Genomic DNA, 15,354 nt, shown 5'->3' on the forward strand with positions numbered 1-15,354 from the left:
TCTCAGTCTACACCTTTAGAAAAAAAAAAAAAAAAGTGGGTGCCAGTGTGACACATCTGAGAGATTTCTGGTTACCTGGAGCTCTTTGATGATCCGTGGGAGAAAGTCCAAAGATTTCCATTTTGGTGCCATTGTCTCCTGGCAGAAGCAACACCCACATGCAGGTTCCCACATCGTGCCACTCAGTGCTGCGTGATTTCCATAAACTGTGACCAAAGAGTAATTTATATCGCAAGAATGACACTTTTCATACACACGCACAAACTCCACAAAGTTTGGGATGCTGACAAAGAGTCAAGCAAATATCACCTATTACTCATGTTACTTAGTACATTTGGGGCTTCACTTGCAAAGCACAGCGCTTCGTCACTGCATAACAATCAGATGGCTGAGTGTTGGCAGCGCAACTGATGGAATTTTACTGAAAACAGATTTCGCCTTTGAACTTCCACATATTCCTGATCGAAAAGTGTCATCCCTGATTTTTAAAGGCAGTGGTCGCCTCTCTGCTGGGTCGTGGGGGTTTTTTTTCCCCTTGAGGGACGTGGATTAACTTTTGGATTTTTCTCATATTTGTCCGCAGGAAAGGGGAAAAAATACGCAACACTCCCCGCAGTAATCGTCAGTGTAAGTATCTGACAGGCAGAGAGGTGGGGTGGTAAAAGGTGGAGGGGGGTGGGGGGGAGAGAAGAGGGGAACTTGTTTTTGAGCAGCAACAAGTTCCTCAAGAACTTAACACGCAGACATAGGGGCGCTATAAATGTGTGTTTGTTTTGCGAAGTCCACCCCGCTGCGCATTGTCCGTGCTGGAAAAGATCTAAATGTCCACTGCGTATGCGTAATAGGCCCGTGGCCCTTCGCCAAACTGGGAGATATAGTCTATAACACAAACAGGCGAATAAGTCAGAAGTTTTATGTCCGTCACTGCTCCTCGGTGCGGATTTAAAGCTTTAAAGGCACTCGTCGAGCGATCAGCCCGGGAAGAAAAAAAAAAAAAAAGAATCCCCTACAGTCTCCCCCATAAAACTTGTGCCGCCGTCGCTCATTTCAATCACGTAAGACCCCTAATGGCGTTGTCCGGGCGAGGGTGTTACGTATATCTCTACAAGCTTTTCTGACAAGCCGGGCGTCTTGTTGTTGTTTGTCTAAACTGTGGAGCCACCAAGGTGTTGCCTCAGAGAGTTTAAGCACGCCGATATTGCAAAGGGTTATTAGATTCATAAGTCAGCGAAGTGGTGGGCGATCTACTGAGCACAGCAGAAGTTCTCATATGATGACTTCAAACAAGACACATTACCTTCCAGCATCTGTTGGAGTGAGTGGATATTAAGACACTTCTATCTCCAGGACAGCGTAGGGGGAAAAAATGGTGAGTATCAATGGAAACACAGCAGCAGCAGATGATGGTGGTGGTGATCAGGGGATGATTATAAGTAAATAGTCGTGCTTGGTGTTTAGTCTGGCAGCGCATTGCTGGAAGGGTTGGACTCGGGGGCTACTTGACAAAACTCAGCACCGAGAACCCATGTCTGCTGAGGCTGGTGTTGACAGAGCTTGTGTGACTGAGACTGTGTGGCATTTCTCTGCTCAGGATATGCCGGTTCAGTGAGAAAGGGGTAAGGAAATGTTAGATTGGGACTGCGCGCAATGTGTGGATGTGATCTCGGCTGCGTGTTGGCACTGATGGGGTTTTATGTTTAATGCATGCACGTATGTTCTTTTTGAGTGCGCCGAGATAAATAAGCAACATGTGCCACTTACCTGTGACACTTGTCTTATACCAGAAGGTGATGAAGGGAACGATCGGGGCTTGGTGTCAGTAATTTGGCGCTGAGAGTGGTGCTTTTTTTTTTTTTTTTTTTTTTTTTTTGCGCTGAACTGAACCGGCGTTTGTCATGATAGGTGCTCTAATCTGGAAGGAAATGTCCGACCAATGTGTGATCAAATATTAACAGGACTGGTTTGGCAAGGGGTGGGAAAATACACGTGACAACGGGAAGCAGCATAGTTTTCTTCTTCTTCTTCTTCTTCTTCTTCTTTTAAAAAGAGAGAAAAGCGGTTTAAAGTGGGCGCTCAAAACAAAAGTATAGGTCTTTTCTTGGCCCCTTATAGTTACCCTGGCTGTGTTATGCTTTCAGCACGTTGGACAGAGGCACCGGAGTCGTGCATGGACTAACACGCCGAGTGGACGCCAACTCTCTTTCTCTCTTTTCCCAACCCCCCTTTGCCAAACCTGGGATTGTTTTTTCAACTTTTGGTAAGCTCATTCTCAAGGATCATTTTGGTCTCTAAATGGGAAAATAAGCAGGATTTTAGAGAGAGAGAGGCACAATAAATAAATAAATAAATAGATAAATAAATAGAAAAACAAGGGAGAAAGGAAAGAAGCGCTTGCTATTTAAAATAAAAACAACAATAACAAAGATCATAACTGTATTTTTTTTTTTTTTTTTTTGTAGCGCACTGTCAAAGTTGAAATGTTAGGGGCGTCTAGTCTTTTGCACAGCACATTCTCTGTACCTATAAGCCCCCCCACACTGCGTTAAACTTTGGGACATGCAAGTCTTGGTCGCGGAGATCTAACCACGCACATAGTGGTTGTCAGCCCCTTGTAAAGGTAAGAGCACAATCCATTGTTTTCATGTCAGTCTTTATCTATTTTTTCATTATTTCTGTCGTCTTTGCGGGCTTCATGTCAAATTAAACTCCGGTTAAAAAAAAAAAAAAAGAAAAGAAAAAGGAAACTACAGCATGCAGCCTTTCGCATTGGCTTGGATGTGTTAGTAATTGTGGACATTCAGTGACCGAAATAACTCCGGAATAAGACTCGATCCCGGTGACTAAATAAACAAACAAATTAATTAATTAATCATCTCTTCTTATTCCTCTCTCTACAATTGAACATTTCTTTTAAAAAAAATAAAACAAACAAACCAAAAAAAAAAAAACGATCGGTGCCTGCAGGGGTGGAGGAAAAGAAAGAAAAAAAACGGTGGTGGTGTGCATGTATTCAAACTGGGACTGCTTTTCGTGCAGAAAGGGAGCTTTTCGGAGCGTTTCTGGAGTTCCCGAACACCGCCTGCTGCAACATTATTTGCGTAATCGTTGCGTTGTGCCTAATCATGCTCCCAATATGGGATTTAAGACGCCGCAGTGATCCTTCCAGCACGAAGTGGAGTCAAGACGCAGGTGCATATCATTCTAACATCTTTCTGCGCTTATGTTTTGGTTGTTTTGGTCTGCCGTATTCATGTTTTGCCTTCATATCAAACCCTCTGGATTTTGTTATCAACCAAAAATAGCCCTACTCTTTACCCCCCCAGTAACCCGCCCCCCTTCCTTTCCCTCCATCGCTCCCCCCCCCCTCCGTCATTGCCATCAAATCACTTCTGTTTTTACTACGGCCGCTCCACGGTTTCATTCATAAGGTGCTTTTCAACTTCACCTGCTACCCTATCCCCCTCTCTCTTTTGTCCGCACAGAGCCCCGTGTCGACCTGCTGTTCGCTCCGATGAGTGATATTAAAAACGCAAAATTAAAAGAAGCTGGAGGGGGTGGGGGGCGAAAAATGAAGAGATGTAGAGATAAAATGATGAGGGGAAATGAACGATTAAATTACTCTCCGTTGCCTTTCACGAGCGCTACCTGCGAGGTTTCCCTCTTTTTACTGCACAGATGCAAATTGCCGCGTTATTGTTATTGATATTTCTTTGCCTGTGTGAAAATTACAATAAAGATGGGCGTGGTCAGAGAGGATCCGCTGACAGATGTTATGGCTGAATGTGATGCAGAGAGATAAGACGGCTTGGTGTGGAATTGTTCAGGAAGAGGACGTTTTCTTTCTTTTCCTTTTGTTTCCTCTTTTATTTCCTTTGAAAATCACTTCGCAAGACTATTAAAAATCAGATGCACATTTTAAAAAACAATAAAATAAAAAGCTTCGGGGCTTTTATTCCTCCTCCCAGCCCCCCTTCCTCTTTCTCTCTCCCTCTTGGACGACTTGTAGCCTTAAAAATCGTCTTGCACAGAATCTGTGGATATTGCCTATTCCCCCCCCCGCCCCCCGCCCCCCCGCCCTCCCTCCACTACCACTCTTCACATCTCTCCCTCTTTCTCGCTCCCTGTCTCTTTCTCAGTCATCTTTTTTTTCTTTCTTTCTTTCTTTCTTTTTTTCATTTGGTCAAAGATTTAAGATTTATGATCCAAGACGAAGCAATTGCATGGCAAAAACAACAGAAAGAGGAGGAGAACCCCCCTCCCACCATCATCTCCTTCTAACGCCCTACGGTAGTCCTGTTTTAATCAAGACTCCTCGTTCCAGGATGCGTCTTCATATAAATATGACCGCGTCCAGTAAATTCCTAATTGCATTTAAAATGTGGGTCTTTTCCGTCGGCGTTCTCGGTATATTTTTTTTCTTTCCTTTCCTTTTCTTTCCATTTCTTTTTTACCCAGCAATGCAATTAACGCGAGCAGATCGGTTTCTGCACACTGACGCCTTTTAGAGACGGAAACCAAAAATAGATCATATTACTTACGAGGCTGCCCGACACTCATAAAGGCACTCGTTTAATCAAGATCGGATTACAACAAAATCAAGTCTTAAAACTGTGGCACTTTAAATAAATCTTCGGCCTTTTTTTTTGTTTTGTTTTTATTCACCGTGCATCTCGTTTTATTAATATTAACATTGCATCGGGTTTCTCGGCCTTGTTTTTAAATCTAATATTTCCTCAACATATTTCCCAGTCATGTAGCAGTATTTTTATTTTAATTTTTCTCCCCCCTCCTATTTCAACTGAGACGTGGGATTATGGTGTGGGCGTGGGCGTGTTGGGTGGAGGAGGAGGGATGAGCGGAGGCGGGTAAGGAGGGGTCTGTGGGGTGGCACGACACACTTTGTATGTATGAAGGTTTTTTTATAGCACTTTTCTGCAATGTACGTCAGCGGATCAGTCCATAAATGGGGCTGCGTGCGCTTGTGTGCGGGCGTGCTCCCGCTTGCGCTCGCGCCTGTGTGCGTGCGTCTCCGCGTGTGTTATCTTTACCGAGAATCTCCCCTCTCTCTCTCTCTCTATCTCTCTTTCTCTCTCTCTCTCTCTCTCTCTCTCTGTGCACTCTCAGCTCTGCAGAGTTGGGGTGGGTGTCAATAACAAACCTGATGGTAGGTTTCATTGCAAAAAATTAAAAAAGAGAGAATAAATCAGAATAAAAATTCTCGGTAGGCCTACATAGAAATGCGCGCAAAGAAAAATGTTGATACCTATGTTAAATTCTTTTTTTTAAGGTAATGTTTTTCCATCTTATTTTTTTTTTTTATATGTTAATGCAAATATGGGCCTTGTTTTGTGATCAAGTCGCCGCAAAATGTTGATTTCAATTTAGATGTGATTCTCACATTTTGATCGAACCTGGAACGTGACTGCCCACGTTGCCGCAACGTTTTCATTCATGAAATGCCAGTCCTTTAATCCGGGCTGATGTCTCATGCAAATAATAAATAGGATATTGATTATTTTGGGCGGAAATCTCAGCTCACGGCTTAGCGGACGTCACGATATATTTAGAGCTAAAATTAATCATCTTCATCGTTATGGAAATGTAGGAAGCACCGCCCGCCGCGCCGCCGCGCCGCCACCGCGGTGCTTCTGCTTTAGTCACGGCACCATCATCTTCATCATCACCAGCACCTCCGTCCAATTAACAGACTTGCTCAAACAAGTTCTGGCAGGGAGGCAAAGCTCTGCACCTTATTTTGCATCTTTAATTATCGTCATTTAGTGGCGTGATTGTGGCTTTCACGTCGAGAAAAAAAAAAGAAAGAAAATTAAAATACACTATTAGTTATTAATACACAGTGGAGTATTAGTTAAGATATTTAGCTCCGGAACACTGCGGGACAACAAGGATTCACGATGTGGTGTGTATGCCCGTGTGTGTGGGTGTGTGTGAGAGAGAAGGAGAAAGAGAGAGAGGGGAGGAGGGTGTTGGGGGGAGAGAGAGAGACCTGCATGATGCCAGTAAACCATTCACGTGTGTCTCCCAGCAGGTGATCATGCAGCACTGGATTCAAGCAACTCCTGCAAAACATAAATGTATGAAAGTTTATTCAGATTCATTTAAAACCCTAAAAAAGGAAGCAAGGCAGACAAGTTCAAATTGCAACACATCCTTGATTTACCAGCAGGTTTGAATAACAAACCATATTTGTGCTCATAACAGACACTTCAACACTTCCAAGTTACTAGTATGGTACGATTTGTGAGTTTTCATTCATAGAAACCTTGTTGGGCATAGAGAAGGGACAGACAGGACTTAACAGGATAGAAGTAATGTATCCCCTGCATGATGGTGTGTGTGTGCGTGTGTGTGTGTGTGTTTCTGAGGTGGGGTATATCTGAGGCTTAGAAAACTAGTCTGCTGTGGCTGCCTCATGATTACATTAAAGGTTATTGTCATCACAGGAGGGATGACATTAGCTCCTGACTTCAGCATCCATTTAAAGGACCCAGTTGACTGGGTTTGTCAAGCTCCCTCAAAGTCTTCTCCAGCTTCGGCTCTCAACTCGTTTGACGTCACTCGGCATCTTACAAAATGTTTCCCTAGTTGACGTGTTTGCTCCTTGAGCAGGAATGCAATTCCACTTTGATCAAAATACCCTCGCCGCCTCCCTTTATCCTGAGCGAAAATGACATTTCACAAAATGTCATTTCGCCTGTGTAACACGGCTCTTTCCCCCCTTGCACAAGGAGGCATAATTCTACTTGTTAAGTGGAGCTTTTGGTTGCGTGGACCTGTCAGCTTCAAGCTGCCATTGGCAAGAGGAGCCTTGAAAGGTTGTACAGGCGTGTGGCGTTGTCAGCTCTTGTGATAGGTTCTTTTTCTGCATCGTATGAAGTCAGAATCCAGCTCCTAAGACCTTCAAAGACAGAAGATGTCATTCAAAAAACGGAGTGTTAAGAGAGTCTGTATCTCAAGAAGTCCAACATCTCATATCAAGTAAAATAATCTAGTTGGTTTTCTTATTATAGATTTGTATGTGATCAGTGAAAAAGAAGCTTATTGTTTCCTTATTTTCATTCAGAAATCCCAGACTGAACCTTCTCATGATGAACCACCTTCAGTAGTGCTGTAGTTGCAAAAAAATGTAACAGAGACCATGTTGTTGTTTTTGCTCCTCTAATGAGATGCCAAGTGAGTTATTTATGAATTACTTGTTTGGAACAGCCCCCTTGTGCGGAGTGCATTTTTCTCTTTTCTGCAAAATCCTCTTTGGAGTCATGTCGCTCAGTGATTGCTGATGCAACTCTTTGTCATCCAGAGTTTGCCCTCACCTCCTGTGTGCCTTCGGGGAGGGCTATATCTATCCTGGCATGTCCCCGGGTGTGTTGGAGGTGGGAGTGACTCATTAAGCAGGTGTGAGCATCCACTCCCATACTGCCGCATGCCAAACAAGAGCTCCATGCAGGGAAAAATGAAGATGGCAATACAGCAAAACACATCACAATTAATCTTTGCACTAGACTGGGGCCAAGCCAGGGGGATAACTACCTATCCCTCCAGTATGCTCTCTCTCTCTCGTGTTCATCTGAGGTGGAATTTCCAAGTGTTCATCACCACCATTGAAAGGCCAGGCCTCCACTGACATCTTCATGTGAATCCAGTTGATGAAGGAGGTGAATTGTTCCCAGTTTGTTTCATATGTGGGAAAGTATTAAGGAACCAGAGTTGTTCTGAAGCTTTGTTTAGGTTACATTTGGTTAGAATAACCTACTCTGGCTGCTGAAGACCACCAGCCAGAGTTTCTTTGAGATATTGCTCTCCTAAAGACCAAAAAAAGACGAATTTACTGTGTGGTTTTCATATTTTAATGTAGCAGGATAATGAGAAAGACTTATGGGAACACTATTGAGAGTTCTGAGAAACGTTCGTTGGTTAAGGTGGCATAAAAACGTCCCAAACCATTAAGAAATAGTCTAACTCTTCACCCAGTCCTCTCACTTTGTGCAGATGCCAACATAAAATGCTTATTTTAACCATCTGGATGTCTAATTTTACTCAAATAGGGCATCTTTAAATGGCACGCAGTGTATCACGACTTTGGTGGAGACGCGCTGTTACGCAAACCCCCCAGAAAACTATGCCTCCTCCATAGACTGCCTAAAAAAACCGAACAAGAAAAAAAATACGGAAGAGGAGAGGCTTCGGTGTTGCTTTGTAATCTACCCAGACATTATGGCGTGGACGCAGGCTGCACGGTTTGAGGACAAACAAAAGCGCGTAATGCACGCTGGAAGCGCATTAACAGCTTCGGCTGTGGGCTGTTTAGACAGCAGTTCTGCGGCGACCAGTCAGCCAGCGGCAGGTCACATGTTGCAGCGTCATTGTGTAGTAAAGTTACAGTAGTTTCAAAGAGGCTCCTCATTTCAGCTCCAGAGGTCTCCTCATCCCCGTTGCTGCTGCAGCTGCCGCCGCTGCCTCTGCTGCGTCTTCGGCATGCGACGACTTCACTTTCAGACGATCTCCGCGAACGAGCCGCGCAGCCATGGGAGTGCGTTACCTCAGTCGTGCAATTTCCACCATCAATAATTTAATCTATTTGCTCCAAAGCTGAAGAGATATCCCGAAGCTTCTTCTCTCGTTTTTTTTTTTTTTGCCCTGTCGGGAGAGTTGCAGAGAGGAAAACACCTCTGAAGTAAATTTACTGAGGGAGTTGTCCAAAACATCCCAGATGACACCACAATCCTGTTGAATGGTCTGTTTTACGACTGGGCAGTAAAAGGTAGGCTGAGGGTTTTGTTTTCTTTTTCTTTTTGTTTTGCCTTACCAGAATGAGTTTGAACCACTTTGAATGTGTTTTATTCCTCCTGAGATAAAAGCAAAAAGGGGGGCAGACAGTATATGCGTGTATGTGAGGTGAGATGGGGAAGGGAGGGGGGCTCTAAAAGTAGCTCGATCATGTCCAGTTATCCTGCGAACAGACAGCGCCGCGGCCCGAGAAGGGATATGTGTAACCTTACCCTGCCGTTCATTAATAAAAAACGCACTTATTATGTTGATTGGGTTTCCAGCGGAGAGCACAGGCTCAGGAGATGTAATCTCATGCAAAAAAAAGCCCAGCAATTTCATTCCATTAATAAAGCAGACTATTGTACTAAACTGCGTGTGCGTGAAACCCGCCAAGTTTTCGCATTTTACTGCGGTTTAATACTTTTAAACAGCTCAAGAAAGTCTGTATTTATCTGTTTCCGCTCATTATGAATACCCTCCTCCGCCGTGGTCTGAAATGAATCATTTGCAGCGGTCTTATGTTGTTGTTTCTGTAAAGGGGAAAACAAGAAGGGGAGGGAAAAAAAATAAAAAAATGTTGATGGACTCATTAAGACTTTATAGGACACCCGAGACCCAAAACGCCCTGCTGCGGCCAACTTAAACTGTTGGCTTCAGTGTGGTGTGGTGGTACTAAGTAACTTCACGACATAAACAACAAAGAGATCCAAAGAAGTGTTGGAAAACAACTGGCCACGTTGGTGACAGCATAGCGGGAAAAATAAATTGCAACTGGAGACTGCAAGAATAAAGCTGAAAGTATCTATCTATCTATCTATCTATCTATCTATCTATCTATCTATCTATATCTATATCTGTGGGAAGGTAAGACATGAGGCGCAAGAGCTGAAGCGCTGATTATTTCACGGTCTCACACGCCATCTAGTGTAAGAATATGAGAATTGCAGCCATCTTCATTCCAATCTAAAGGCCTCTTGGTCTTGTCTCAGTGGTTGGGTTTCACTGTCCAGGGGTTAAAATGAATTATAGATTGTTTTTTTTTTGTTGTTGTTGTTTATCATAAATCTTCACAGGAAGCTATGTGCATTAGGATCAATCACTTAATGTGAGAGTCAGCTTAAAAATCAGAGGATAAAAAGAGTGGGGTAGAGGAGGCGAATAATTTGGGTAGCATAAATCACTCAGTGTGTGTTTGGATTCCTCTCCGTTTCTGTGACAGGAGGCAGGTATGATCTATGGCAATGCTCATCTATTACCAAAAGTGCTCCAAAGCTTGCATTGGATTGAAAACAGAGCTCAGGAAAAGCAAGCTTCCACATGTGTCAGCCATTACTGCAGACAACTCAATTAAGTCTGAATGCCTTTTTAAGTGCTGCATTGTGGCACATAAGGGGCTTCTTGGGTGATAATATTTGCAGTTTTCTTCCAGAAAACTTGAAGGATTTGGAACCATGGGGCTGTGCATGTTGAGTATGAAAAAAATGTGCTTCTGAATTAATAGTTTTGCCCGCCACAGTTCTGGAGGAATTAAAGAAAGATGTATGCCCATGAGGGAAGTGTGGTGGGAGGCAAAGAGTCAACGCTGCACACATTTCTATTGAAATACGCAGAGCACACTTCGTCCTTTCATCTCCACTGCTGCTGTTTATGTTGCTTTGTAATGGCTTTTAAGGTATCCTGCATGCAGTTAGCAGGGGTGAAGCCATAAAGTGTGCTGACACGAGGGAACGTTACTGAATGTGCAGTAATACTGGCCTTTACTAGTCCTTTCATGCTTTGGAGAAACTTTTCAGCGACTGTCAAAGGAGGCATTTATCACTTTAATCCCCACCTGGCACGGAGAATGAAGGCGAGGGTAAGTTACACATCCCTGCCATACAGTCGCGTTCTCTCTCTCTATCTCTCTCTGAGTGGATAAACAGGTGGTCATCTGGAGATGTCAAAGCCAAACACTCACCTGCTTCCATTGTTCGGGGTGTGGTGTCATAGATAAAGGCGTGTTTAAACAGCAGTTATTGTCTGTCTTTATTTCCCCTTTGCTCTAAATTATTAGCTCAGTACTCATATTTAGATGGCCAGAGCCTTTAGGTGAAACTTCACTGCACTGTGTGCGTACCTGAACTTTCATTTTAAAATGGTGTTTTAATCAGTCTGTGTTGGAGGAGGGTGTTTTTTACTCAGGGAGCTGCCATCTAACGGCCCTGTTTTTAATTCCCGTCTAGCTGTGTTACTCATCCTCATCGTGTTAACACTGAATTATTGTATTTGTCACATTTAGCCTCTTTTGCAGATACAAGGTGCAGATTCTCCACTGGTCCCACAGCAATTAAATGATTCATTGGCTTTATCACGCTTTAACAGGATGTTGATTGAGAGCGTAAGCCATATTGATTGTCCTGATGGAAACAGGAAATCACAGAGATAGAAATAAAATCATCTGTTGTTCCCGGTGTGAGGATACCCAGGGGAAAGGCAGGCAATAGCAACCTCCTCCCCTCCATTCTCTCCCCTATGGAGACCTGGAAGAGACGTCATCCGCGGTTGTTATGCTGCGAAATGACGCTGGCACTCTCTCCACCACCCTACCCTACCCTACCCCACCCGCCCCTGCTACTGCAACATCACCCCTGTGGTCTCTTACGGAAGATGCAGCACTCCTCGTCTGCACCATTTCCAGCATGAAGTTTGACGCCTGACAGTAATCAGCCCCTGCTTTCTGCCATCATTTCCCCTCATGTGGAAGTGGAACCACTCGAGCGCAATGCTGATAATAATATCAGCCTAAATGCATCCTACACATAAAGCTCGTGACTGGCCTCGATCCCGTAAACCTACATGATTCTCTGTGCTGGGAAATCTCCACTGAAAACCCTCGACATGTGAACCGGAATATTGGCTTAAATGACCAGTGGGACTTATTATCAATCCGCAGTGATAATTTGATAATTAGCTCTTTATCCATGGCCTTTGCCCCCATTGTTGTTTTAGTTGCGAAGATAAAAAAAAATACCCCCATCCTTACACACACACACACCCACAAAAGCCAGCCCCTCCCCATGCCCTCCCTCTATCTCACACACTCATACACTCTGGAAGAGCACGTCACTGAGCTCAGGGAATGAGTGGCTCATTAAGAAGAAGGATGTGATATTCTGAATAGAGACTGTGAGACTCCCTGCACGTATATTTTTAGCAGCGATATCTCTATGGCACTCACCGTGGTGTCGGTTAATTGCAGCCACAGCCCCAGATACCAATTAAGAAAGAAACAAATGCTTTTAAGGTTGGGATGTGTTTTTTCTTCTTCCTACTGGAAAGGTCTTGTGTCCATCCTTAGTGGATACAGGGAGTGTGCTTGCTCACCTTGTTTTGGCCGTGTCAGGTTTGGGACATGCGGAGTGCAGTCAAAGCATCAGCCAGGCTATTTTTAAATGAGTCCCAGTGGAAAAAAAGATCTAGATTTTTTATTTTTTCAAAAATCTTTATGATTTCTTTAATGTCTCCGGCTGTCGGATGTTCACCAGCTCATTGATCCGCTGTGAGTCTTAGAGCTTCTTGGAGGTAAGGGATGCAAACCCTCTCAGGCAGTTCAATAATTATGGATGTGTATTCAGCATTTTCTCTTCATCTGGCTCCCTGTTGTGGCACAATGGTTACGTTGTGACTCTTTGGGAAGGTTGGTATACAGCAGGGCTCTCAAATTCCAGCCCTCCAGAGCTGGTCTCCAGCAATTTTTCAATGTCTCCCAGGTCTTTCCGTAAGCAGCCATGTTCTGCGGAGGGTTGCTAATGACCTAATTATTTGGTTCAGGTGGATTGCAACAGAAGTTGCAGGACAGTATCCCTTGAAGCCTAGAGTCTGAGACCTCTGCTATATGTGAATCTGTCTCTGTTGGATCTAGGCCTCTTAAAAACAGACCTCAAGTTCCTCATTCATGGCCACAAGGTTTGGTGTCAGACTGGTCTTGCTGTGTAGACCAGTTTGTAGTGCAAACAGTGTAGCAGTGCAGCGGCAATGTTTGCCAAAGCTGAAATAAACACAATATTTGCCGCTCTTCTCAGTCTGTCAGTAGATGCTGGACATGTGAGAGGTTCCTGAGATGTTGATGCTGGGGAATTCTTGTTTGTTGGGCTTTAAACAACCACTCCAACTACCAGAACGAGGCTAAAAAAGATACACACAGTGTGAGCTTTTAAAACAAGACAGTTACCGATACAGGAAGGGTGAATGATAGCTGAGGCCATTATAAAACCACACATGCCTGCACATTCCTCACTGTACCCTGTAACACACCCCTTCATAAATAATAGCAAGCCTGTTAGGATGTTTCAAGCATCTATTTGTGCACTCTTATCTTTAGTAATAAGCAGTCTCTCTCTCTCGCTCTCATCTCTCTGATGCTCAGCACAGCTTTGGTGCGTTTGCTGCCAACAAATTGAAATCTAAGCCAGACCTCACATAGATTTACAGTTTGCAAACAGTTTGAAAGCACTGATGACATGGTGCCATTATCAGTTTGATAAAAACATGTTGTGGTATTTCTAAAGCTCCCTGTTTTTGGCACCCAAACAAAGAGTTGCGGGTGTTAAAAAAGGATTACGTGATGCATTAATGATCAAGAAGAGGCTAGCTTTGGTAGAAATACTCTTTCACTAACCACCTTGTTCTCTTCCCTCTTTCTGTTCTCCCTCCAGTTCCACCAGGTTAGAAGAGTGATGACCATCCTGTTCCTTACTATGGTTATTTCATACTTCAGTTGCATGAGAGCTGCGCCCCTGAGAGACGCCCCGGGCATGCGGGGCCATTGGACGGAAGGCTACCTGGGCGCTGCTGCGACGGCCCCCCGAGGCCATGGGACTCCACAGAGTGGCGGCGGGCCGGGCCAGCGCGAGGAACTCCCCTCGCTCACAGACACGTTCGAGCAGGTGATAGAGGAGCTGCTGGAAGTGGAGGGTGAGGCGGCGCAGCTGGGACAGGGGGCCGACAAGAGCCAGGGAGGTGGGGGCCCGTCGCCCGTGGCCACCGCAGAGGCCAATGATGTCGATCTGTACAACTCGCGGGTGATGATCAGCAACCAAGTGCCTTTGGAGCCGCCGTTGCTCTTTCTCCTGGAGGAATACAAAAACTATCTGGATGCTGCAAACATGTCCATGAGGGTGCGGCGGCACTCCGACCCCTCGCGGCGTGGAGAGCTCAGTGTGTGTGACAGTATTAGCCAGTGGGTGACAGCTGTGGATAAAAAGACGGCGATAGACATGTCTGGGCAGACAGTAACCGTCATGGAGAAGGTCCCTGTCCCCAATGGCCAACTGAAGCAATACTTTTATGAGACCAAATGCAACCCCATGGGGTACACAAAGGACGGCTGCAGAGGAATAGACAAGCGGCATTATACATCCCAATGCAGGACAACCCAGTCCTACGTGCGAGCGCTCACCATGGATAGCAAAAAGAAGATTGGCTGGCGGTTTATAAGGATAGACACTTCATGTGTATGCACATTGACCATTAAAAGAGGGAGATAGTGTATAAAATGTATAGATTTTATTGAAGAGTTTAAAAAAGAGAATAAAGAGAAAATATCTATTTGTATATATACATAACAGGGTAAATTATTCCGTCAAATGAAAATTTTATGGACTGCATGTAAAAAAAGATGAAGTTTATACAGTAAAGTGATACTACAGTCTATTTATTGAACATATTCATGACCTTGTAAACAATTAAAAAAAATCTGATCAGTCATTTGCGCCCAGTTTAAATTACTATATCACATTAAAGGAGACATTGTGATCTGTTTACGTTGCCAAGAATTAGAAAATGAAGGAGAAAAAAAAACACGGGCAAGGAATGGGAGAGGACAGTTCCATCTTCAAAAGCTTGCATGCTGCTTTCAATTGTGAATTCAGAAATTCTCCACTTTCAAAGAAAAAACCACAAAAAAAAAGGATATGATGCTGACCAAAAAAGAAAAAAAAAAAAATCATTCAGCTCACATATTCAACAGAAGATTCCTCTCGAGTAAAATTATCTGTTTACTGTTCTAAACTTCTCAAGGTAATGTTGGAATTACATACTATGTCAAGGTGCTGTTGTCAAAGCTTTGCTGTTTATTTTTTTATCCCCACCAGAGGAAAAGATATATTTAAAGACCATATATATATATATATATATATATATATATATATATATATATATATATATATATATATAATATAAGAAATCTATTCATTGACATGTTTCTGGGTTAATATTCATTTTTGTATGTTGTGAAGTTGTTTGCAATATTAAACTGAAATATTTGAAGAAATAAAAATGACTATAGGCAACTGAAAAAACACAATCAATGTCGATACAGTTTCAACAATGCATCTTTAGGTAGATTAATTTGCGAACACCTTTTTTGTGTATGTTACACAAAAAAGGCATGTTTTTGACAAAAACAACACATTTTATGACTACCTGCAAAGCTACTTCAGAGGGATTTTTTTTTGTTCCAGCTGCAGGAAGACAATCATGGAATAATAGGGAAAGTAAGATAGTAACACAGTCAAACAGTAAAAC

The 15,354-nt window shown here is 43.5% G+C and overlaps 1 protein-coding gene across 9 annotated transcripts; it reads left to right on the forward strand.

The window, feature by feature from the left end:
• The first annotated feature begins 363 nt into the window (after positions 1–363).
• bdnf (brain-derived neurotrophic factor) lies at positions 364–14,535 on the forward strand. 9 transcript variants are annotated; one of them, XM_028014414.1, is made up of 4 exons: positions 366–627; positions 2,139–2,257; positions 2,460–2,617; positions 13,485–14,535. In XM_028014414.1, exon 4 carries the CDS (start codon positions 13,506–13,508, stop codon positions 14,313–14,315), a length of 810 nt encoding a protein of 269 aa, XP_027870215.1. In that variant the 5' UTR covers positions 366–627; positions 2,139–2,257; positions 2,460–2,617; positions 13,485–13,505; the 3' UTR covers positions 14,316–14,535. The 9 variants fall into 9 exon arrangements, with proteins under 9 accessions (XP_027870219.1, XP_027870215.1, XP_027870212.1 ...); XM_028014413.1 differs by lacking the exon at positions 366–627 and adding an exon at positions 768–1,369; XM_028014415.1 differs by lacking the exon at positions 366–627 and adding an exon at positions 1,600–1,616.
• The last annotated feature ends 819 nt before the right edge of the window (positions 14,536–15,354 follow it).

The sequence above is a fragment of the Xiphophorus couchianus genome, chromosome 4 (assembly GCF_001444195.1).
Source record: "Xiphophorus couchianus chromosome 4, X_couchianus-1.0, whole genome shotgun sequence".
NCBI classification, from domain to species: domain Eukaryota; kingdom Metazoa; phylum Chordata; class Actinopteri; order Cyprinodontiformes; family Poeciliidae; genus Xiphophorus; species Xiphophorus couchianus.